We start from the raw sequence: 26,907 nt of genomic DNA, 5'->3' as shown, positions 1-26,907 counted from the left end.
CCACCTGTCTTGCTGGATCCTTCCCAGATCAGAGATACTATGAATCTGTCTTTATTTTCTCCCTTTCCCCCTCCCCCTCCCCCTCCTCCTTCTTTTTCTAGATATCAGAAGCAGGCCTCACAGTGAGAATACTTGAAATACCTTCAAGAATGTAATTGTTTTGAGAAACATCCCATAAGTGCTAACGTTGATTGAGCACTGAGCATTAGAGTAAAATTAATCATACTTTTTGCATTATAACTCATGAAATGGATGAGGTTTTAACCTAGAATATCAAACTAATATAGTTATTAAGTGTGGAAATTTTACATTGTTCACGAAATGACAGAACACAGAGTAGGGTCCAGAAATCAGTTAAGCAATTGTGAACATGAGACAGATCTTCCTCAGCCCAACAAAGAGCTGGAAGAGGTGGATAAGAGCATCTACAGTCAAGAGAAAGAACCCTGGACTTGAGCAGGATATCTTTCTGAAAGCCTTTTACTGTGTGATCTTGGGTATAGCATATGACCTCCCTGAATCACAGGCTTCCCAGTGGAAAAGCAGACATGACCAGTGTCTTGAAGCTAAATAGAACCAGCATGGATGTACACATACCATAAGATTGTTCCAGGAATAGAAAGTCAAGGAGGAAAAAGAACAAAAGAGAAGGAATGGTTCTGAAAGACAGAGCTGATACCCAGCAAGCCTTTTGATTCAGCCCACTGTTGCTGAGCTCTGGAACAGCTGTAGCCCGCTCAGCTCCCCTGTCAGATTAATGACTAGGAAAAAAAAAACAATATCAAGTTATTTGGCGCATAGCTATGCTTACATGCTTTCTAAGCCCTTTGTGCATTATTTGGGATATATTTTATTAAAATATTATTGCATTTGGGTTTATATAATATTATGATAAAATATAATTAGATTTTGATGCCAAGAGAATTTTTTTTACAAATATGTAGAAATAAATATTCCCCATAGAAAGCATTTGGTAAATGTCTTTGGCTAATAAACAATAAGGCACAGTTTCTTACAGAATGCAGAGATTCTTGGCATTAATTCTAAAGCTGGACCAAGGTTTACTGCTGAAAATCATGAAGGCGCTATGGAGGCTTAAGCTCCAGCAAGGGAAAGAGTCAAGGACTCTGAGGCAGGTGAATCACTTGCAGAAGATGCTGCTGGTGACCCACCCAGCCTACCCTCTGCTTCTCCTACTCAGAGTACTCTGGCCAGATTTCCCACTAGCAATAGTTGCATCTTTTTCCTGGAAGGGTTCTCTGGCCCGATTCCACTCTTCCACATTTATAGGCATTCAGGAACCAAAGCCCCAGATGGGCTCCTGGCTCAGGAATGACAGGACCTGGTCCATAACTACCCCAGCTCCCTGACTCCTGACATGGAAACTCTAGGCTGTGCAGTTTTGAAAGCACTGAATTCCCCAGTGTGACTAAACTTGGGTTTCCCGTAGTCATCCTTGGCTACTCTCGACTTTCTCTTATTCATCATGCCCTTTCCAAGTCTGTTGGAGCCCTGAGTTTAAGCATTGGTGGTTGGTCCACAGATTAGACCAACCACCAATGAAAAGTATGCACACAAAAAGTCTATACTAAATAAGTACAAATTTCTTCCTTTCATTATTATCAAAACAATACAGTATAAACATAATTTAATACTTACATTACATTATGTATTATAAGTAATGTAGAGATGATATAAAGACTACAGGAGGATGTGTATAGATCACAAGCAAATATCACATTGTTTAAGCTGTGCATTTAAGGATATTGGTATCCCTGGGGAGTCCTGTAACCAGTTCACCATGTAAACAACAGCACAACTACATTTCCAGCATCACTTCCCAAATCCACTACTTGCACAAATCGTCTTCTCAGGGTCTGCTTCTGAGAAGCACAAGCCAATATGACATTTCCACAGAAGAAAACACTTCTGTTCATGACAGCCAACAGCACAACTACCTGCCCTTATAATCCCTCTTAATCATCATCTAAAAACCACCCAGGGATATGTCCACCTTACCACCACCCTGGGTCCTGTTGGAGAGGGGAACTGGAGGGAGCTGGCATACTATCCTGTGTTCTGCAAGTCGGCTCTCCCGCTCATTCTTATTTATGCTTGCCTTTCTGTTCCCATGGAATCACAAAGTAAGTGAAAGGCTGTTTCTCTAACAAAGAGACTCGTCACTTTCATATTTCCAAAAACAGGATGGAAACGTCACAGTTTACAAGAATAATGATGTTCTCTGCAATATACAATCTCTGCCTTTGCTTGAGCTACCCCGCCCTCACCTACTCCATGCTGTCTTAGAAGCCACTAATCCTAGACAGGCTATCATTATAACAAATGTTAATCCTTTTGATAGCACAACAGTAAAACACATAAATCTTGCCTTCATATAATGTATATTAAATCTTAAGGAACTTTCTAATCTCTCTAAGATGTTTTCATGAGTTCTTTAAATATCATTAAGGTCCTATTGAAGACCAAGCAGCAACAACAACAAAAAACTAAATCAGCCTTAAAAATATGGACTAAACATTTTTCCAAAGATGATACACAAGGCTGATAAGCACAAGGGAAGGTTCCCTCAGTCACTAGGCAATAGGTCAATGCAAGACGATACCAAAATGAGATGTTGATCAGCTTGTACTCATTAGGATGGTTACTACCAAAAATAAACCAATAAGGAAATCCTGATAAGGTTCTGGAAAAGCTTCAACCCTTGTGTGCTCAAGGAGAGATGTAAAAGAGAAACTACTATGGGACACAAGATGTCGGTTCCTCTAGAAATTAAAAATAGAAATACTGTGCAATCCTGTAATTTCATTTCTGAGTATATGCCCAGAAGAATTCCAAGAAGTCAAAGCAGGACCTCAAAGAGATATTTGCAGGTCCTTGTACATAGGAACATTTCCCACAATAGCCCAAAGGCAGGAGCAACAGGAAAGTCCAGCAATGGACTTGAATGCAAAACTGAATGCAATGTATAGATACACTGGAATGTCCTTATAAAGAAAGACAATTGAACCTGGAACACATTTATGCTAAGTGCATTAGCCAGTCAATGGAAAAATAAATAATATAGGGCTATACTTATGTGGCAGACACACAGTAGTAAAATTCATAGCCCAAAATCCTATGGTTGCAAGGGACCAGGAAGAGAGAGAATAGAGAGGGACTCAGTGGGTTGAGAGTTTCAGTTTGGCAGGAAGAAAAGAGTTCTGGAGATGGATGGTGGGGCTGCTATACAATAATGTGAACATATTTAATGGCACTGAACTGTACCCTTAAAAATGCTTAAGGTAGTAACCTTTATGTGTGTGTATTTCATCAATATTTTTAAATTTTTTAATGTTTTTTCTTAATTTATGTGTAGGAGTGTATTGCCCACATGTATGTAAGCATACCCATGTCATGCAATGTCCGTGGAGGTCAGAAGGGGGTGTCAGATTCCCCTGGAACAAGAGTTATAGACGGCTGTTAGCTATTATATGTGTGCTGAGAATCAAACTTGGGTCCTCTGCAAGAGCAGCCAGCGCTCTTAACCACTGACTTATGTCTCCAGTCCCTCATCAGTATTTTTAAACAATAACTTTTTAAATTTACACCTGCTATTCTAAAATCCTTATTTTTCAGGAGAGAATGAAAATGCATCTGACACAGTAGATTGATTGCTTTATTCAACCTACTGAATATTCAAAGTGGAGAAACTGCTAGCAGGCACTCTCCCACCATCTCCTTACCAGGGACAGCCTTTTATCTGTATTTCTCTTTAGCAGAAGAAAAAACTAAGAACGCCCCCCCCCCTCAAGGGTGTCTGTGGCATCACAGCAGACCTGTTCCCTAACTTTAGCCCACGGTCATCTTCTACCTAAGCATGCCATTTCCTTACGCCTTTCTTGAAGACATTGTTTTGAACATGTTCCCTTAAATTCTGACCCCTTGAAAATAATCTTTAACATTTTTTTCACTGCATAGCTCTCTTTTGAAATGTACTTGGAGCATACAGTACAAGATTAAATACAGCAACCAATGACAGCCAGCCTGTCTGTAAGGCAGTTGACCTTGGCCCTTAAAAGAGCTCATGCCAGAGGGATGGAGTATCTTCAAATAAAGAATTCCTGGGAAAACCCTCAGATCAGAGCGCAAGCTCAGCTTATCTCTGGGGCCCCTTCTGCTGCTGGGAACCCTACTCTCACCCTCACCATTCTTGTATCATCTCCCCTCCTCCTCTGGAGAAGGGGCCACTGTGTTAAGAATATCCAGTATCTTCTGTTCTGCTCATCTGTCTTACAACTTAAAATTATCCTTTATGAACATCTTTTTAGTCAGCTATAGTCACCACAAGGGACCATTTCTGTTACCTGAAGATTCTTAGCACCATTCTGCATTTTAAAATCATAATATTCAGGCAAGTGCATTTCTGCTAAAATATGCATAAAATTGCTGTTCTTTGTATGTGTGGCTTTCATGTCTTTATATTGCTTTTCATCTGCGTTCAGAGTTCTCAGTGTAGCTCAGAGCTGAGCAGAGAAAGTTCTCTTGGTCAAAGTTTGCTAATAGAAAATGGATCTACAGAGTTACATAAGCAATCTCCCTTTCAATATATCTTATACATATAATATGTATATACAAATATTAATATTTACACTGCATTTATAACACATAAATTCAATATATTGCTTCATATTTAAGCTTGTAAACGTGTGTTTTCTATTTTCCATTAACTCTTTTCAAGGATTTTAGGAAAAGTATTCTGATTTTGAAATCAATATAGTGAGAATTAAATAAATATATCATCATTGTGAGGTCCACTGGCCACTGACATATCCTATTTTGCCTTTCTAGACTGTTAAGATTATATCTTCGATGCTCTAACACAAACTCTAGGTTGGCAAAATGTCCACCAGTTTCATGTAATTATTTGAATTTTCTTCACTGAAGAAACACTTTAAAACATTGGAATTTTGTTTGCAATACACTCAGAGGCTGAATTTTGCCTAAGACATAAATATGGAGTTCTTGTAAATTAGAAGCCTATAATCTTCACTGTAATGGAATCCTGTCAGGGAAGATGAGAGAAAAAGTTATGTAACTTATTGATAAGTCTGTAAAAATTAAATAATTGTCTCAAAAAGTATTGATGTCTACTTTATATCATCTATTTTAGGGTTTAAAGACACAGTTTAAATCACACAAGTGGGTTGGTAAGATTGCTCAGCAGGTAAAGGTCTTTGCCACACAAGCCTGGTGACTTGAGTTCAATCCCTGGGATCCACGTAAAGGTAAAAGGAGAGAACAAACTCTGCAAAGTCTTCCTCTGACTTCCAGATGTCATTCACACTGTGACACACACACACACACACACACTAAGTAAAATTAATTTTAAGAATAAGTCATACAAGTAAAAAGAATATCTACTCTTTTTTTTGGCCTTTTTGAGACAGGGTCTCCCTATCCCCAGCTGTTTTTGGCCTTTTTGAGACAGGGTCTCCCTATAGCCCCAGCTGTCCTGGAACTCACTACGTAGACCAGGCTGGCCTTGAACTCACAGAGATCCGCCTGCCTCTGCCTCCTGAGTGCTGGGATTAAAGGCATGCACCACCACACCCAGCCCTGAATGTCTATTTTTTTTTTAAGATTTTTTTTCCCAGCCTCTGGCAAACTCACTTGATATTTTTTCCAAAATTTATGCTAAGAGATTATTCATGAAGTAAGGAGATTAAAGGTACAGAAAGACATCTTCTTTCCCAAGAAGAAACCAATCTGTTCTTTATTTAAGTTGGAAGAAATGCTCTCTATATAGACTTAAACATTCAGGACAGTATCTGATAAATAAATGAATTCTGCCTTTCAAATAATATTTTATGAAAGGGTAAATTTTGCCCAAGCTACCAATGAATTAAAACTTTGACATAAAAGATTATCATCAAAATGCTTCCAAGAAAAACTTCTTCTAAATCTAAGCTCCCCTGCAAGTCAACATGTTGTGCCTGTGCAGCTGGTAATAACAACAGACTTTGGGGACATGGTTACTTCAACCCCCTAGTGTGCAATCGCACCACCAATGAGCAAGAAACATAGCCACATTTGCACAGATAGGTGGGAGCTTCAAAGACCTGAGAACACTGTACAGTATGTATTAAGCCGGTGACTGCCTTGCTACGTCAGTTTGCCTAAAATTTCCATTAAATATTCTCTACATGTTGATCAATTGTTGGTCTCTAACTGCAGAATGTTCATCCCTAAATGGGACATCTATAACCCCACTCCCCCCAAGGCTCAGGGATCATTGCAGAAGAGGGGGCAGAAAGATTGTCAGAGCCAGAGGTGGTGAATGACCACAAGGAAATAGTGTTTTCCAGAGAGCAGGGCAATTGCACATATGAACTCACAGTAAATGTGACAGCATGTGGAAGACCAGCACAAGCCCAAGTCAGACAAAATCCCAGCATGGGGTGGAGGGGGGATTGGCAGGAAGTCCCACCCCTTGGTGAGGAGCTATTGGCAACTGACAGAGGAAGAGTCAGTTTTCTTTAAGGCTGTGACCCCTGGGAGATGACTCATGCTCCAGGGCAGCCTCTGAACCCAAGTGTATTCTGGCAGCACAAACTGGACACAATGGGTTTAAAAAAATACATAAAGTTGGGTGGGTAGGGAGGTGGGCATGGATATGGATGGGGGATGGGGATGAATGATATGATCAAAATACATTGTATTGTATAAAATTCTCAATGAATTCATAAAAATATTTTTAAATAAACAAATAAAATTCTATGAAGCAGAGTCAGGTGGTTTACCCAAGTGTCCACAGCTCTCCTGAATTGTGACTGCAACAGCACAAACGGCACCAATAAAGTTACTTTACAAAGCAAACAACAAAATCAAAACCCCTCAAGTTCCTATTAAACTTTAGACAATAAAATAATTAACTAAACAAAATAAACCAAAAATGTAAATGATAATGAATTAATATAAAATTCTATATTTTTAGCCATAAACTTTCTCAATTTTCATGTTGTTTTCATGGAAACCGTTCTCATTGTTCTGTTCATTGACCTTTCTCATCAGTATGGTTTCAGTTTCTTACTGTTACCACTCCGATACAGATATTCACCTCCGAATGCCTGTGCTTTCTGACGGTCTCCTAACCGGAGACCTCAACTCAGTCATTCTCAAATTTTTTCTATTACACTCATATTTTCACTGCCAGTTTCCCTGACAACCCAGGAATCTGCTTTGGTTCCCTGCTGCCTGATGGGTTACACTGTTATTCCTGCATAATGTGTTTAGGTTCCCTATTTACTGGGCCCTGGTCATTTCTCAATGGAGGAAGCATGCAATCTACAGCAAAGAGCCCAGCTTTGGTGCTGGAAGATCTTGGTTTTAACCCAAGCTCTGTCATTTACTTCTTAGGAAGCTTTGAGCCAGTGCCTTAATTTCTCTGAGTTTCAGTAAACTCACTTGAAAGTGGGAATAATAAAATCTATCATACATGGTTATTACGAAAATTAGACTGCCTAAAGTACTGGTATGGTAAAGTTCATTTGCATTTTTCTTCCTTTATTCACATTAGCCCTCAGACTCAGGTTCCCCAACACACACACACACACACACACACACACACACACACACACATCCTAAAAAGGTGTTCGCAAATATGGGAACCACTGGATGCACCTATTTGGGATCATGGGTTCTTTCTAGCAAATCACAATTACACTGTTCTGTGTCTGTTTTTAAGAGTAGAAGTGGAAATCCCATTCCTGAAAAATTATTTCCTATCATGAGAAGTACATGATCTCCTGTCTCAGAATTTTCCCAGAGAAGGTAAATGTCAAGGTAAATGTTATGAAATCAACAAACATGTTTTTATTGATTTTTTGTGTATTTCATACAGAAAATCATCTTTATATCCCCTTCCCCTTTGGCACCTCCCATAGCCCCCCCGCCCACTGAAACTCACACACGTGTTAAGGTCTATTATATAAAGTTAGTGTTCCAAGATGTCCCTCATGCACTGGGGTTTAGTTGGCCTACCTAGAGTCTCTCCCTTCAAGATCAGTTCTTCCTCACCCAGTAGTAATCAGCTGTCAACAATTCTTCAACTAAGATTGAGGCTTGCTGTTCGTTCACATATTAACTGGTGCCTATTAAAGCTAACATTATATGTCTGTGATCTTGCTTTATAAGCATAATTGTTGGTCATAGTAGACGGAAGTCTGACAAGCATTCAAAAGAAGAATGTGTATGACAATATAAACGGAAGATGCAGAGGGCGGAGACAGAGGTGACCAAATTTAGGACAGAGGATAGGGTAAGTCCACATAGAGGAAGAGTATCAAACTAGAATTTGTCTCAAGTTAGGAGGTCATGTTTTTCATCCAAAAGGTTGATAACACTAAGCAGGAGAAAAGGCTTCCAGGCACAGAGACAAAGCTTTCTGAGCAATGAGTCTACATTAGCAAAGCTTAGGGAGAGTTAGTACACATGTCATCAGGGGTCAAATGATCCATAGCTGAAGCTGGTGATGAAAGGTACCAGTTAAGATCACTTTCAACTGAGGTACCAGTTAAGATAACTCCCTGAGCCAGGAAGTAGGTTTGTGCTTTAAACTAAGGTGAGGCAAAGGTGAGAGTGTAGAGTTTAATCTAAGGATTTTCTCTAGAGGGGATTTTCGTGGCTTTTAAACCTATACATGGCCTTGTAAGATGTGGCCTGCAGTTGCATGTGCTCTGACACATAATGATGTCTATAAAGCAAAACTATGGTGTACCTGTTAATAGGCATTGATAGCAGATTGATATCTGCTGATCCTGTAGTAAATGAGAATAGGTAGCCATTGACAGTTACCTTGGCTGGGAGAATTCTGAAACCGGAGATCTTTGAAGTACTTATGAACGTAGCAGTCTCATGAAATGCTATGTAAGAAATGACTTTCCCGAGGAAGTCTGGGTAGTGCTGTTGGAAGCAGAAGTGTGAACAGGAAGAAGGCACGCTGTGCACCGATTCCAGGACAACAAGAGGGAGGAGAGGATGGGGGTCCTCAGGCAGGGTCAGTAACAAGGGAGGAGAGGACGGGGTCCTCAGACAGGGTCAGGGACAAGGGAGGAAAGGATGGGAGTCCTCAGGCAGGGTCAGTAACAAGGGAGGAGAGGATGGGGGTCCTCAGGCAGGGTCAGGGACAAGGGAGGAGAGGATGGGGTCTGCTGATCCTGTAGTAAATGAGAATAGGTAGCCATTGACAGTTACCTTGGCTGGGAGAATTCTGAAACCGGAGATCTTTGAAGTACTTATGAACGTAGCAGTCTCATGAAATGCTATGTAAGAAATGACTTTCCCGAGGAAGTCTGGGTAGTGCTGTTGGAAGCAGAAGTGTGAACAGGAAGAAGGCACGCTGTGCACCGATTCCAGGACAACAAGAGGGAGGAGAGGATGGGGGTCCTCAGGCAGGGTCAGTAACAAGGGAGGAGAGGATGGGGGTCCTCAGGCAGGGTCAGGGACAAGGGAGGAGAGGATGGGGGTCCTCAGCAGGGTCAGTAACAAGGGAGGAGAGGATGGGGGTCCTCAGGCAGGGTCAGGGACAAGGGAAGAGAGGACGGGGGTCCTCAGGCAGTACCAGCGGTAACAGTGACAGGCAAAAGGGCCTGGTGGGATCCTTTGTAAATTCACGGCAGCATTCACCCAGGTTTCTGTTAGAGCTACTCTCTCAGTAGCCTACCAGAAACAGGGTACCATAATGATGTCATTTATCCCACACCCCAGAAGGATTCGGGGTGGCATGTTACAATAATCATGGACTTAGGATTCAAAGGGACCTGAAAGTGAAGCTGTTTTCTTCTTCCTATGTGTGTGGCTTGGGCAATATACACCATCACCTCTCTGGGTCTCAGTCTCCCAAATTTAAAGTGTACTGATGATCACTGTCTCGGAGAACTAAGGATCTTTCTCCGTCCTTTCCTTCCTCCCTCCCTTCTCCCTTTCTTCCCCCAAGGATGGACCAGGGACCGCATGCGTGCTAGGAAAGCACTCTACCACTGAACTATATCTTCAGCCATATATATATGTTCATTTTGAGACAGTGATTCACTAAGTTAACCAGGCTGTCCTTAAAGTCACTCTGTAGTCCTGGAAAGCCTTGAACTTGCAATCTTCCTGCCTCAGCCTTCTGAGCAACTGGAATTTATAGGCCTGTGCCAACAGGCCCTGCTAGAAATTATTTTGAGCAATAGATAAGAACAAAGTACCTAGCACTCCCCTTGACATACGCAGACCTTCCATAGGACAAGATCTCCCCTTGACATACGCAGACCTTCCATAGGACAAGATCTCCCCTTGACATACGCAGACCTTCCATAGGACAAGATCTCCCCTTGACATATGCAGACCTTCCATAGGACAAGCCATCATGTGACACAAAAAGTCACAAAGCATAGGGCTGACCCTTCAAGAATAATAAGAAATAGAGGAGGGAGAACAAAACAACCAACTCTAATGAGTTGATTTAATTGTCTTAACTGATGCATCTAAATTCTTAAAAGTAGTAGACCATAAATGCATGTTTTACTGTAAGCTGTATGCTTGGCTGTTATTTCACAGTTGATATTCACACAGATAGCAGGAAAATGACTGCTAATTATGTATTCACTGAGGCCTTTCTACCCACAACAAATAGACAATTAAGATGTCAGGAATGAGTGTGGGGAGAAAGGAAGAGAACTTGAGAATTCTGTGGTAGGGTCATGCTGTTGTATGTCATTAGTTAATTCCCTCTTCCCCGGCTCAAACAACAGTAAGTTTACTCTCAACTTAATGCTACTGATTGACAGGACTCAAATGTATGACAGGTACCCTGAACCTTGCTTTCGTCATCTGATGAGGCAGGACAGGGAGTCTGCCTGGGATCAAGGCTCTGTCTTTTCTTCTCTCTCTCTCTAGCCAGTCAGTCAACACAGCTGTTCTTTGCCGAAGACTGAGTCCCCATGCCTAAAACCAGGAAAGTCTGTTGCCTCTCTACTCTCCTGAGAGAAACAGATGCTGTTGAAGCTAATGCAGCCAAATGAGCTAAAATGGCAACTGTGTGGCTTTGGGGAGGGGCCGTGCCCCACATTCTATGAAGACAGGGACAGCACCCAGAACACTATAGCCAAATAATCTTAATTCTGAAGTCTGTTACATCCCATAGATGTGCTTCTTCAACTCCCCATGTATCCTACAGCCTCAAGGAATTCAAGAAATTCCACAGGGTAGCTCAGTAGGACAGCTCATCTTAAGAAAGATGCCGGTCATGATGACTTGCCACAACAACCCAAAACCAACAGCATAAAGTATCAGGAAATGGGCTGGTGAGACGGCTCAGCAGGTAAATGTGCCTGCATCCAAGCTTGATGACTTCAGTTCAATTCATAGACCCATATCACGGAAAGCAAAGGCTGACTCCTTTCCCCAAGTTATGCCTTGGCATACACACACACACACACACACACACACACACACACACAGAGAGAGACAGAGAGAGAGAGAGAGAGAAAGATCAAACAACAGGAAACAAGAAAGTGTAACCTTACTTTCTCCTTAAAAAAGAAACTGTGTTTGTTTAACCTCCCTTATAATAAATGGGGAGACTCAGTCCCAGGTTGGCTTAATTTGAATAAAACTATTATGTGTTACACAAGATGAACATCTATTCAGGAGGTTGGGAAGAAGGGAAGGGAGGGTACTGCACACTCTGCAGGATGACTTTTGATGAGTCCCTATGTCTGTGACAGAATGAAAGCTCACCAAATTCTGGAAGCATATTCTTATGGAATTCGATGAGAAACTCTATTCAGGCTTTGCACAACCTGAAATCATAGCATTGGATGGAGGAACAGTGGTCCAGGGAGAACCCCAGAGCAGTGAGCTTATGTTGGCTACTGACACTGGATCTGGGTCCAGCTTAACCAAATCTCAAAAGCGCCCTGGAGCATATGGCTGACACAATTTTTTCCCGTTTTTTGCTTGGTTTTCTTTTTGTTCCTTTTTTTAGCAACACAAATTTTTTATTAGTGTCCAATGACAGTCACTTTAACTAGAGTTGATACACAAACTGTATGAAGAACTGACTCACATCTATAAAGTGACAGGCCTCACAGCCCTGCTGCTTTGGATGATGGGCACACAGAAGTCGTTTTGAAAGAACAGCGTCACATAAATAGAAGTTTTCTGGCTTATGGGAATTCCCCAGGTATTTTTCCCTTAACAATGTTGGTCTTCACTATAATACAAAGGGAATCCATGCCTCCCAAGATCTCTAATGGACCCCTCTGGGGTCAGTGACAGGAAACCAACCCGCAAAATTCTACTGATAATTCAATAACACTATTATTCATCTGAAAATATTCCCCGTCACAAAAGGTGGTATATTACTTTATTTCTGGTCCATTTCAAGAGAAAACTAGCCCTTGAAGCCGGCCATGGCAGCATGTGGCTATCAAAGGATAAATCTACAACTAGCTCAGTGAGTGGTGGTATCCACACATCACTAGCTGAATCACAGTACAACCAACCCATCTCACAAATATCAGGGGAAAGAAGGTGAAGAATGTATCAGAGGAGGAGAAATGGAAATCATTTCTCTGAGTCAATTTATATTGTCCCCTTAGTAAAGGGCAATGTGGAATCTTATAGAAACCTTAGCAATGCAAAGTTTCCATATCAAATGATAGCCACACAAATCCTAGAACAATTAGTCTCATGGGATAATAACATTAATAGAACCCAAAAGCCTCCTTTAGTAAGGACATAATTGGGTCCCCATTGCTTCTTCCCCTGTCAGAGTCATCAAGCCAGATGGCATCCTCCATGAAGTACAGCATAATAACCTACATATCTCCTGGAGCAGGATAGCTTCCATAACAAATCTGCGTGCTTGTTCTGTTCCAACTCCCAGAAATCAAAATCAGCTTTCCCACTAGGATCGCCCAAGACAGGCTCTGGAGACTACCCCTGGGTAAGAGGCTAGGGCTGGAGGAAGAGGGACCACACTCACCACTTGACTGCTATACCAGTACAGCGACGACCCCTTCAGCACCACCCAGAACTTTTTCCATTTGTTGCTTAGGAAAGTTCCCTTTTCCTTTTTCTTGTAGAGCCAACCCTGGCAGTCAGCGTGCCCCAGATCTTTACAGGATATCCTCCTCCGACTCATGGTGAAAAAACCTGCAACAGTTGCACAAATAGGTAAGCATAACCCCTATTCATGTGACAAAATAAAAGGAAACTTTTAGCTGTCTGCATGCTAGGAGTTGGATTCTTATACCAAGATTCATGCAAAGTGAATGCAAAAACAAAAATAAAAAACAGGGAAGAAAAGCATGTATCTGTTTTACCTTTAAATATTCATTTTATGGTTAGACGATAGGGGAGAAGCAGCAATGTGCCTCATACTCAAGCATCTGTCTAAGAAGGTTAGTCACCAGGAAGAAGTTGACAACACTAGAATCTCAGGGCTGGCAGGCACACTGTTGAGACACACAGCTCCTTCCAACAATAACAGCGGTAGTTATGCAATTGATCTGTAAGGGTTAAAAGCCACCTAGGAGCAGTGACTTCCCGACTCAATGCCAGCTTTTCTCAGCCCTATGGACGCACCACGAGGGATTAGCCCAAATGAACAGCATGCCATCCTCTCTTAAAATCAATCCAAAAAGAGCCAAAAAATTCATCTGCCTTCTGCCTCCTGATATTAACATTCAGACAGACAAGGACATGATCTTCAAGAAGGCGTCCAGAGGGAAAAAACAATACACACACACACACACACACACACACACACACACACACACACAAAGGGATAAAGAAACAAAAGAGATCTAATTACCTTGAGTTTTCTTCTTCGGCTTCTGACGCAAGGGAACCTGCTGAAAATTCAGGAAGCAAAGAAAAGGAGAAATTTCTGATTGTGTTGCAACATTTGTAACGAGAGAAGGAGGGAGGAGGTGGCAGTGTTTGTGAGCAGGGTGGATTCTAAAAAAAAAAAAAAAAAAAAAAAAACTCTCCAAGCAGAGCTCATGGGGAGCTACGAGCTGAGGCACAAAATGTGCTAATTAGAATCAATATACAATGAGCTTAACCTGAAAAAAAAAAGTAACAGCATTTATCACTAATGTTTCCTGTCTCTACCAAAGACAGCTCTTCCCACTACTTTGGTGAGCAAAGCAGTGTTTGCAGAAGTTTTTAGAAATCATAAAATATGTTACATTTTTGTGAGAGAAGAAACAATCTCTTTTTTCTTTTAATTTCTCAATATTGACTATCTAAATAAAAACTGAAAAGTAATTATTTCAATCTCAAATTAGTACATGTTCATGTCAGACTAATGTCACAGTCCTATTAACATACAGGATTCTTCCTAAACCACATGAATTAAATAACCCCGAAAAAGAAATTTCCTATCTCTTTTCCTGTAACCTCAGTAATTCTCAAGCTCCTAATCGAGAATTTTTTTATTCACAGCCAGATTTAAATGCCTTGTTCCATATTTCTGAATATTTCTCAACATGTTTTATTAAAGATGAGCTAGTTACCATACCATTCTGTGCTAGCTCTTCAAATATTCAAATCAGACATGACAATCTATATGAAATATAGATTTTTTTTCTGCAACATATTTTAAGCAATTCATGTAAAAATCAAACTACCAGAAAAGCTAGGAAACCCAAAGGAAAAATATGCTCTCAAATGCCTATGTGTGTGTGCATAAATATTTAAGAGAACTTTAGTTTAAGTAAATTCATTTTTCCTCTAAAGCGGTTCAGCTGAAATTCTTCAGGTTTAAATAATCTTCCTTTATGCTAGCAAACAAAGAATTTTTAACATTTAAGCAAGTAATTAAAAGGTAGCTCTAAAAGTTGATAGGTAATCTTATGAGTTTTATGGTATTCTAGATGCATCTGGCTAGTTTTCGACATATCCAGCTGCTGATTAAAGGCAAGGCTCTGTGGTTCCACTGTATGCTTGAAGAGGGAATGTGATCGATAATGGAAATAGGATTTTTAAATCAAGAGGTCCAGAACTAACGAGGAGATGTGTTATCTGAGGCAAAGTCACTTTGATTCCATTCCCTCATTTGTAAAATCAGGAGATTTATAATAAATACCCAGAAGACTGAGACGAGAGGATTATTTTAAGACTGAGGCCAGAGAGGCCTAGAGAGTGAAATCCTCTCAAATATATATATATTTACAAGACTTCTAATCCTATATTAAAGAAATTTGCCAAGATTTGTTTGTGGAAATGTCATTTTTCTATGAATCATCATGTATCAATATATCATTTCGATAAAAGCAAATACCTAAAAAACTAAAAGCTCCTGATTTTCTAGAGTGTGACTTGTGTTTCCTTCGTCAGGGTGGCAGAGTTAAGGTAAACTGTGTTTGCTCAGGAATACATGCCTATGTGTCCAGTGTGGTCCTGGATTGGCTATTTACATTATGAATATTCTTTTTTCAACTGAATCATTGATCAATCTTTTGGGGATAAATTTTAAGCAAATTCAGCATGTGACAATCATAGCATGTTAATTACACCTAAACATACTGTCATGGAAAGGACCTAGTCTCACATCCCCTTCCTAAATTCTCCTACACTGCCAAATTGTTTGTCTAAAATAGTCTTCATTGTTTTGACAAATAGTCTCCTGGCTTGTTTTGTTTTAATGCCAATATCCAGAGATCCATTAAACCCAATTAGTACATACAGTCTGTGTAATATTGAGAGTCAGTGTTAAAGAGAGAGCAAATGAACTTGATGGTCAATAAGGTTTGGGAAACCTGGGCTCCAAGAGCCCCCAGGGAGAAATTAAAGCAACTAAGACCCAGAGAAACAGGAGAAAGAAGCATTTATCACAGTTATTCCTAGAGGGCTAGAGCCCCAGGTAAACAAGATGAAACTACATCATTTCAAACAGCATCAGCAACTTTGAAAAGAACAAGTGAGAGGCAATCCCTACAAGGCAGCCATGGAGTCGGGAAAGGGAGGTAGAGGTGACAGTCATTGCAGGGCTCCTGGCTGGGAACTATGAGTCTCCTTCATCCATGGCTCATGACTCCCAGGGAGACAGCTAGCTCTCCAGTTCCACCGTCAAGCTCTAGGCAGCTTCCAGGGAAAGTCCCAAGTCAAAAGCTATCTCTGTCTTGGCTTAGCCCAGCCCTGGGTCTACAGCTAGATTCTTGTACCTCGTTTGCATTGAGAAATAGGAGTCCAAATCAGGACGCAGAGCCCTGAAGCAGAATATGGAACCGTGCCAGGCAAACTTCTTGTGATTCAACCCTGTTCTGATCATCTTCCTCCAAAGTAAATATGCTGTTTCCCTTAGCATATTAGAGAAAAAACAAACTACAGAGGGTTTCGGTTTCACTTGATAGATGTGAATTTGAAACCTCCGCTGGGTTACATGAGAAAAGGCAAACAATCTTTGAGAACCTTACTGAGTCTCCTCACAACAGGAAATGGAACCCATGAACGAGTCAGTTTGCAAGACCTTAATGTGGCTTTCTCACCAGCCGGGTGAAAAAAATGTAGCAGCTGGTTGAGCATTTTATGAGACAGTTATCAGCACAGACATTTGGAACTTAATGGGGTATTTTCCCAACCTATTTCCTTCCAGTTTGGATGTTATAGATAAAACTGACAACTTATTCTAAAGATCTAAATTACTCCTAAAATGGATCTAAAATTGGGGGGGGGCATGGATTTCTCATTGAAAAAATATATTTAGTTTTTATGAAGAAAAATGTTCTTTTGCTTTTGGAAGGACAGTTCAAATGTCTCATTTGAGGGCTTGGAGGGGCTCAGGTGCTGAACTGTTTGCTCACTAAGCACAAGTGCATGAGTTTGAAGCCTAGAGCCCATGTTACAAAGCTGGGCGAGTCTTGTGGTGCATTTGCAATATCAGCGTCCAGGAGGCAGAAATAGGAAGATTCCTTGGACTTACTGGCCAACCAGACTAGCCTACCAACAAGCCCCTGCCTAAAAAAAAAGGTGTATGGCATGACACCTAAGACTGATCTCTGGCCTACACACACGCACACGCACACACACATGTGCACACATATACACATATGTACATGTACATGCACACATGTACACACATACACATTTACATCCACAAAGATTTCATTTCAGCACTAATCACTCAAGAACACAGAATCTCAGAAAATGAAGAATCATGGGATGGAAGAAGAATGGATGCTGAGGGAGGGAAGAGAGAATCAGTTTTCTCCTGAGACTAGCCCCCTGAGAGGTGGTCTGGTCTCAAGTGGGCAGCCTTAAACACACAAGCACCACCAAATGGATTCAGAGCATTTTATATATATATATACACACACACACACACACACATAACAATAATCAAAGGTGAGGAAAAGAAATTGAGTGGGAGTTGGGGAAACATGGGAGAAATTAGAGAGGGACTGGGAGGGACAGAAATAATGCAAAGACAATATTCATATATGAAATTCTCAAAAATTAAATTTTTTAAAACACATGGAGATATACAAAGTAAGCTCCTTTGTTGTTAAATGATGGGATTGCAATTAATACTGACTTCTAATCCACCGACTAGTTGTAAAATCCCCTAGCCCCTACTTATCACATGGAGTATTAAAACTCAGAATAAGATTCTTTGTCATTACATCCAACTTAATAGCGATCCTAGTCTTTAGCAAAAAGTAATATAGTGATGTTAAACAAAGGGATCTCTGTTTGAAGGAACCCTGACGTGCAGCACGTCACTTTCTGTGCAGTGCCTCACACCCTGGCAATTTAAGCTACCAATATTTTAAAAATCAAGCCACAGAGAGCTCTGAGTCTGGAGTCATCCACAAATACTTCAAATTTTCATAAACATCTTTTTTTAATTTCTGGAAAACTAAAATCAACTTTTTTTCTTTTTCTTTTTTTTTTGAGACAGGGTCTCCCTGTAGCTCCAAGAAATTATAAAGTTTTTGATTAGAAAATTTTACCTTGAAAATACATTTTTATATTTGCTTCTTTTTTTCAAAAGACTAGCCGCTGTAAAGATGGTATAACACACCTTAATCTGGAAAGAAAATCTCTAGTAATGAATATAGAGTTAGGTAGTGGAAGTGTGAGTTTGGGTTAGACCATCTGAAGAGGATATAGACAGTCAAAGTCAAAATCAGAAGGATATCCTGGAAGTGAGGGAGAGACTCCAGAGAAAGGTGGAGACCGTCTAAGCCACCAATTCTGCTGGTATAAAACAAAAGGTTCCTACAGATCTCTGTATTATTATTTTTCTCATCACTATAACAGGGTACCTGACATGAACAACTTAGAGGGAGGAGAGGGTTAACTTGGCTCACGGTTTCAGGGAATACATCATGGTAGAGAGGGCACCATGGAACGGCATGAACATGATTGGTACAGCACACATCTTGGCATATCAGAAAACAAAGATACAGGACAGGAAGCAGGCTATAATCCTAAATCTCGACCCTAGCAGCCTGCTTACACTGGGTAGGCCCTGTGCCCAAGGACTCTACAACCTTGCCAAACTGTGACCAGCTGGGGACCATACAACTCAAACATGAGCCTTACAGGACATCTCAGAGTTAGACCATCACAGAGATCTTGGTTAAATAGTTTCTTTGCTTTTGGGAGCTACAAAACAAATTCCACTAGATTCTGGGATGAATGGAATTTGAGAAAGTGCACACAACATTATAGACTTCCCTTTCAAGAGTCTTTACTAGGGGGCTGGAGCAATGGCTCAGAGGTTGCAAAGGACCCAGGTTCAGTTCCCAGTACTCACATGGCAGCTAACAACCATCCATAACTCCAATTTCAGGGTATCCAATGCCCTCTATGGCCTCTGTGGGCAATGCACAACATGGGTACACTTACATACATGCAGGTAAACACTCATATAAAAGAATCTTTACTGGAAGAAAGAGACACGGCCATACAAGAAGAGCTCAGTGATGGAAAAAGCCACGTGATTCCTCCCAGATCAAGCTGGCTTGCAAAGAACCATGGCCTAAATATATCCTCAAATGGCCAAGAAGAAACTCATCTCCCTCAGATGTGGTAAAAGCACAAATGCCATTCACAAAGGCACCACTCTCATGACCTATGACCTCCCAAAGGCAGGTTTCCTAAAAATATCCCATCTGGAATGCAATTGGGACTTCAGCATATGAAAGTAAAAAGAAGGAAACAACACACAATCCACAAAAGAATGTTGAGTCTGTAAATGTGTCTCCCTCTTCTCCTCCCTGTCCCTTTCTCTCTAGTGGTTTTCAGATTGTCTCTCCTTAAACCACAGTTAACCCTACAGTTTCCTGAAGCCCTCATTAAGAATCCTGCATAACCAGCCTGGTCAATCAGGTTTAGTTCCCGCTTTCCAGCTCCCCTGTGTTTTCTCCCTCCCCAGGTACACAGATGGCCAAATGTGTAACCTTGGGCAGTAGTTTAGCAACTGTGTTCTTTATACCGTCCGTCTTTTTCATATGTGGGGAGCCCCCATTTGCCACTGTCACCAGGGAGTGAACCAGGCTTCACCTACATTTACTGAGTGGTCCCCCCTCTGCATCTACAGTAGAACACAACTCACTTGTGGATCACCAACCAGGTACCCATCAGGCCCTTGGCTTCAGTCTCACCTGCTGCCTTTCAGTCTACTCCTCAGACGTGGTCCCCATGCTTTTGACTGGAACTACAACTTGTTGGTTTTCTATTTCTCTTTGTCATTGCGATTTGGTTATGTCCAAACACGAGCTCACAGGCCCATCTCTGCATGAAGCCACACGTTTCATTTATAGGAATACATCTTAAAATCACAGTTGAAATGTCAAGCTAGTCCCTCCCTCCTAGCAATCGCACTGAACATCCACTTCCTCTCCTAAACCTTAACATTTTCTCTATTCTGCAGAAGTTTCAGGTACTTTACCAGCTCCATACTGCAAAAGCTTTCTTTCCTCCACCACATCCTTCACCTGGTGAAGCTGATCCTTGGAGATCCATGTCAAGTGCCACTTGTACCTGAAGCCTTCTCTGACTTCAGAAGGCAGTTAATTAGCTCCTCAATAGATCTTATATTCACTGTCTTTATCTGTAGCCATTGGAATTATTGCTGTAGATGACCTCTCAAAGTTCTTCATGGTAAGTCCTATTTTTATCCTCTAGTTCATAGATGAAGGACTTCAGCTTGATGTGGTTAACACAGAGATCACGCATAGCTAGTGGCAGTCAGACCAAGCCTTTTGTTTAACTGTGTTACTTTGCTTCTGTCTTCTATGTCCTCACAGTGTATTGTTGGTGCCTTGGAAATAAATAGGTGTCATGATTTACCTGTTTGTTGATCTGTGTGACTCAAAGTGGTACGTACACTGCCCACCAACGTCCACCTGTGAGTCACCTCGGTGACGGTTCCCCATCCCACACATGTACTCCACCACCACCCTGCCCAGGCTGCCGGCCCGCATCTGTTAAATCTCTCTTCCATAATGCATCGCCCCTGCTGCTGTCTTGTCAAATCCACTCTGTCCTAAATCAACATTGTATCATTCCTGATCTCACCACCTACAGACTAGACCTTTAACAGTCCACTCTGCTTAAAATGCTTCATTGACTAACCAAGATTTCAAGATAGAATTGATGCTCTTGAAATCGTCAGGCCCTCCTAATCTAGTGTACCCAACCCAATGTCTATAGTATACAAATCTACCACGCCTCATATCCATTTTTACCTCCTATCATGACTTTAATAAAGAGGATTCACTTCCATGTTTCTGGCACAGGGTCATTTGACATACAGCTAAAAACCATCTCTGGCTTGATTACTCTGTGCTGCAAAATGCTTTTCCTGGCAAATAAGATTGACCAAGTTAGGCAACCTAAAAATTATTTCAGTGCATTTTCCAAAATTGGCACATACACAGAAAAAATTCCTAAGATTTACCTGTTAAATTTGAACCCAGTTAGAGAGTTGTCTCAGTATTTTCTTGAGAGTAAAATGGATTTTTGCTGAACAAACTCTAGCCTAACCTCAAATACTATTTTCTCAAAAATCACAGTGCCTTTTTTGTAGCATGTTATCTTCTCAAGTGTCCCCTCCAAATACCGAGAATATGGAACCCAAATAATAAATTTCTCCTGGGATGGCGTGGTATAAGAAGTTTTCAGTAGTAACTAGCAGGCACTTCCTTCCCTACCCAGTAACCTCGTCCCCAGCAGCCTTGATGACCTTCTCACTTGAAGCCCTTTCAAGTAGATGTGTTAACCAGTCCCCTGGGTCTGATCAGTGTTTCAGACTCAAACACAGCAGCTCTGGCATGGTGATTTCAATGTGGGGTTATGCTGATGTCACCTAGAACATAATCTGACATGAAGAACTTCACCCCTAAATATTGCCACATCCCTGACTGGGGTTCACATCATGCCTCAGAGAAAGAGAGAGGAAGGTTTCTTAAAGGCCTAATAAGTCAGTCTGGGATATCCAGTGCCCATAATCACATAAAGTCTGGGCAATACATCTTTGTGAATAATGAGTCAATGTAGTTTCTTGTGAAGCAAACACAGGAAGTAGCAGTTGAGATGAGCCCCGCTCTCAGCCCACAGCCAAGTCCAGTCAGCAGCAAAGAAAGGAACCACAGTGTCAGATACCAATGACCATTCGATCCACCGATGGCTCCTCATCAGCATGGAACTGGCAAAGGGACCATGGCTTGTCTGTGAACACTGCTGTTACCAGAGAAACTTTTCTTTTGACATTTTGCCTTCTGACAGTATTTAATGAAGGAATTCTATTTAAAAGAACTCTCGGCCCGGGCGTGGTGGCACACGCCTTTAATCCCAGCACTTGGGAGGCAGAGGTAGGCAGATCTCTGTGAGCTCAAGGCCAGCCTGGTCTACATAGTGAGTTCCACGTCAGCTGGGGCTACAGGGAGACCCTGTCTCAAAAAAACCAAAAAAAAAAAAAAAACTCTCTAGAAACAGAATCATAAAACTTTGGTCTAAGATAATTCTAATTTAATTTTTTTTTTCTCTATGAAAGCCATCACATAAAAGCAATAATGGTCAGGAACTCTGGGTAAAACAACTGTGGACGTCAGTCAAAGGTTCCCCATTTATCTTGTTCCCTCTGATTGCAGTCATCTTTAAGCTATGATTGCTCTCCTTTCTCACAAAAAATATTGTTACTAAAATCATCTAAGACTGGATCATTTCTAATCAAGTCTTGAAGAATCATATATGCTAGATTCACTGATTGATTTTAATAAGAAGCTAAAAATCATAAAAGAAAAATGAATAATAATTTTGTTTGTAAAAATTTGCTATCACCATGGATGATACACGGAATAAACACTTTATTGATATCAAGGACTGCATAGATGGAGTCTTAGGCATGTTAAAGATCTCACAAGAAGCTGTGACCCAGTTCCTTAAGGTGCATCCATTAGTTCTTTCTTTCAGGCTATCAGGTATAAATTATGGCTTTTGTTTATTCAATAATCACTTACTACAAAATGACTCAGTACCAAGGACCAAAACTGAATACCAAATGTGTTCTCGGACAGAGGACAGACACCATAAGGCCGGAGCAATGCCTCCCTTGGCAAAGTGATTAGCTGAGGATCTGAGTTCAGTCTCCGGCTCCCATGTTAAACAGTCCACTGTGGCAGTACGATTGATAATCCCAGTGCAAGGGAAGACAAAAGAATCCCTAGGGCTCACTGGCCAGTCACTCTAGCCAAATCAGCCAGGTCCAGATTTAATGAGAGAGCCTGACTCAAAAACTAAGGTGACATGCAATGGAGAAAGATACCTGACCTTGACCTCAGGCTTCCATAGGTAAACACACAGGAGAGGGAGAGGGAGAGGGGGAGGGGGAGGGGGAGGGAGAGAGAGAGAGAACACACAAAGGGGGGAAGAGAGAGAGAGAAGACAGACAATTCATCAATGATAAGGAGGTCTAGAGGTGAATGTTCAGTTGGGTACAACAGAAGCAGAGAGGCAGGAGAGTTCACCAGAAGTGGGGAGTCAGGAAAGAGTCTGTGAGCTGATCACATCGGCATTGTTGATCCAGTAAGCACCAACCACAGAGTGTGAGGAGAACCTCCATGAGGGGCAGGAGAATGTCTCACGGGGCCTTGTAAGGCATCTTTTGAACTATCAGGTTTATAGGAAGGCCAGTAGCAGCCACTGAGCCAACAACCTAAACTGAAAAGTGACGCAATCAGACTTAACGTTTAAGGAAATCCACTCAGGTATTTGAATGGCTGGTGGACTGAAGGGAAATGGTGCAGAGGTGAAAGGCAGTGAGGACAGGGAAGGACAAGTGTCACACTACAAGTGGGACAGTAGAAAGAGACAGACGCTCTAGAACTAGTGAGTTAATTACTTCAGGTTCTCTACCCAGCTTTAGTTCTAAAACCTCCAGTGTTTTCTTTACAAGGGAAGAAAAGAATGCTATCCCAACAACAAGAAAGGTAATGCTGCACGTGATAAAATTCCAAATACTTAAAATCTAAGTTTTAAATTCTGAGCACCATTTACCAAACCAATCTCAATGATGAACTTTCTGGCTAGGAGCAGCAAAAGTGCCTTAAGACTATCTTCTTTACTGTATGAAATGGTAACAGCTCGTCTTTGTATCTCAGCCCCAGGCAGAGTGCTCAGCACGTGCAGCTCAGTAAATGTTACTTTAGTGGAAATGAAGTGTAATTCGGGATGTGATTAGGTCAAATGTGTCAAACCTTCTGAAATGAGGCGCACAAAAATAGGTCTCCCGTGCTACATTTGATGTAGGGGACAAATGACAGCAGAAAATTGAACTAATTTTCCGAATGGAAAAATAAAGTAGGGTAAACACTGAAAAGCAGCTGGGTGAAATGCTTAAGAGAGATGTTAACAGAACCTCCAAGGAGCAGACGACTAGGAGAGAAATAAGAGCAAAAGAGGCCCGCAAGGGAAGCTGGGTTGATGGAGGCTGGAGTGGAGATGGCTCATGAAATGAGAAAGATCCAGAAATAGGCAGTTTCCACTAAAGAACAGAATCCACGGTGCTCAGGACCAAGGGAAATGGGTCACGTGTTGCAGCAGCGATGGCCGTAGATCAAGGATTATATAGACTTACGGTAGACCTCTGGTAATTTTGTCTGTCATTTTATTCCAATACCTGACATCACTTCATAAAGATGTAGAGATCTTAGCTTATGTAAAGTGAAATTAAATCTCTAGTTCCTGCTTAAAATAGTCACTGATACAGGATGTAAACTGAGGGTATATTAAATGAATATTTCATTTTTCTATTTTTTAATTAGCACAGTTAGTATTGAGTTTAATGACGGCACTTTCAAACAAAATTCGTTTGGGTTGGTGCTCTTCCCCACACTCCTCCCCACACTCCTCCCCACCCTCCTGCCCTGTCCCTGAACCTTGCACCCACCTCATAGCTCCCTTTCTACCTTCCTGTCTGCTGCACCTACAGCCTTCCCTTTCTCAACACCTCTCCCCTTCTCATCCTCTTTCTAGTGTCAGAGCTTGTATCCGTGCACACATACACACAGACATGCAAACCTTATAAGCTAAGATGCACTTATGTGAAAGAACACAGGCTTTTTGTCTTTCTAGACTGAAATATTTCAAAGAATGAATGAACTTGTTCAAATGCTCTCTTATCTTGCTTTCCCATTTATTCTTTTTAATTTTTTCCATTTCTATTTCTTAATTCACATGGTGGAGTTTCTACCGTGTGGATCTAGGGATTAAACTTAAGTTGTCAGGCTTGGTAGCAGGGCACTTCTACCTGCTGAGCCAGCTAGCTGGCCCATCTACTTCGTCTTAAACACATGAGATGAATTCTCCCTGTTAGAAAATTACATTAAGTGGAAAAGGAGAAACAATGTGGTGAATATGAACGAACTATCAGTCAAGGACCTAGCAATTCTAACGTCTTCTTTCATGTCTTTGCCCATATAACACATATTCATACGCTTACAAGCACATGCATTTTGTAATTTTTCATGAAAGTTGAGGACTAGCAAGATGAATCAGCCCATAAATGAACTTGCCACTAAGGCTTACACCCAAAATTGATCCCCAGGGCCTGTGTGGTAGGAGGGAACCAAGTCCAGCAACAGACTATCCTCTGGCTTCCATACGCACAATGTGGATGTCTACACACAAATAAATAAATATATAAATAAATAAATTTAATGATAAAAGTATTTAAGTACTGGCAAGATGACTCAGTAGATAAAAGTACTTGCTACCAAGTCTGACAACTTGAGTTTTATCTCCAGGACCCATAAGATAGAGATAACTGACTCCCCCAAGTTGTACTTTGCATTCACATGCATGCTGTAGCATGTGTGTACCTACATACACACACATACACACACACACACACACACACACACACACACACACGGGCACAGGCACACACACACGGGCACAGGCACACAAAATAAAAATAAGTGAGAATGTACTTTAAATTTTAAATTTTCATTAGATGTGCCAAAAGATGCATACCTTGGGCCTTATACCACCCCACATCCCTAAATACCACATCACTACCACAAACCTACCATGTTTCCCTGTATAAGCTTCCTGATCTAATACTAATAACACACTTGTTCAATGTGCTTACCTATCTCAGGCAAAAATACAGCTCCAGTCTTAAAAGAAACCCATAATTACAATGTAATTATTAACAGAAAATTTCCTATGGGGGGTACCATAGTTAGTATCTTCTTAAAACTTAGACAGGGTTTATGTTCCATACACGGCTATATTACTTGATCTTTGAATAGTCAGAGATCTTAAATGTTTGAACCCTAACAATAGGGTCATTTGATTCCATTATAGTAACGAAATGGAGGATGGCAAACGGGACTGACCTTCAGTTCAACTTGCCTATTATTTTACTTACTCATCAAACTGGCAATATGGAAAGCCTGGGGTGTTCCAGAGCATACTTACAAGAGCATTGCCTTCGGTATCCATGTGTGACATTAGGCTGGCAGAAACAAAAGCTAGATGAGAAAAAAAAAAACATATTTTCAGATCAGTGTGGGCTTATACTGCTCATAAAAACATACTCTTTATGTAGAGAAAGGAGATATTTGTTGTGACAGATGAATTTGACAAAAGGACAGTTCCTTAATTGGCTTCGTATTTCAAATTCAGTAAGTCAGTGATTTAAAACAGAGTTCATAAAGTAAGCCAGTTTCATCTGGATATTGTATTTTTAAGTCAACAAACATGATGCATGTGTAATTTATACACATTGCATTTTTTGAGAAGTGAAAATATTATCAAATATTATCGTCTTCATGAAAAGAAATTGGATATTATTTCACCAATTCTATAATCAGATTTCACCAATACAACCAACCCTCTGCCTCAGAAAGTCCCAGCTGTAATACCAAGAAAGTCCTTTCTATGATGTGCCTACTTTGTAGTGGATTACCTGAAAAACAAGACACTCTGTGGCTTCGAGAAAAGCAAATGAAAGCAAAAGGAAAAGAAAGTCGTCTTATCTGCAGACATTGAAAAGCGAGAAACCTGTCAAAGACACACGGCCACTGAAAGGGTCTGGAAAGCAGAGCTCTAGCTCACCCTCAGTCACACTGCCGGCTCAGCTCCGTGCCCATCTGACTAGATTTCTCACCACAAAACTCCCCCAGATTTGAAGAATGCCACCACTTTTTGCAATTTTTAATTTCTTGTTATAAAAAGTAAGGCATTTCATGAGGCCGGGCGTGGTGGCGCACGCCTTTAGTCCCAGCACTTGGGAGGCAGAGGCAAGCAAGCGGATCTTTGTGGATTTGAGGCCAGCCTGGTCTACATAGCGAGTTCCAGACCAGTTAGGGCTACAGGAAGACCCCTATGCTTTGCTGC

At 41.1% G+C, this 26,907-nt stretch overlaps 1 protein-coding gene across 1 annotated transcript in view; it reads right to left on the bottom strand.

Annotated features, from left to right (window-relative positions):
* Positions 1–26,907, bottom strand: part of Ipcef1 (interaction protein for cytohesin exchange factors 1) — a gene marked incomplete in the record, with an annotated part of 139,668 nt that overhangs the window by 86,323 nt on the left and 26,438 nt on the right. The window contains 3 exon segments of the mRNA XM_017794779.2: positions 13,031–13,200; positions 13,862–13,901; positions 25,987–26,039. Coding sequence (XP_017650268.2) covers positions 13,031–13,200; positions 13,862–13,901; positions 25,987–26,019 — 243 coding nt within the window.

This window comes from Nannospalax galili, unplaced genomic scaffold, assembly GCF_000622305.1.
Source record: "Nannospalax galili isolate Female #2095 unplaced genomic scaffold, S.galili_v1.0 scaffold1087, whole genome shotgun sequence".
Taxonomy (NCBI): Eukaryota; Metazoa; Chordata; class Mammalia; order Rodentia; family Spalacidae; genus Nannospalax; species Nannospalax galili.
Note: the sequence above shows the minus strand (reverse complement) of the source record. Positions and strands in the feature narration are given on the sequence as shown.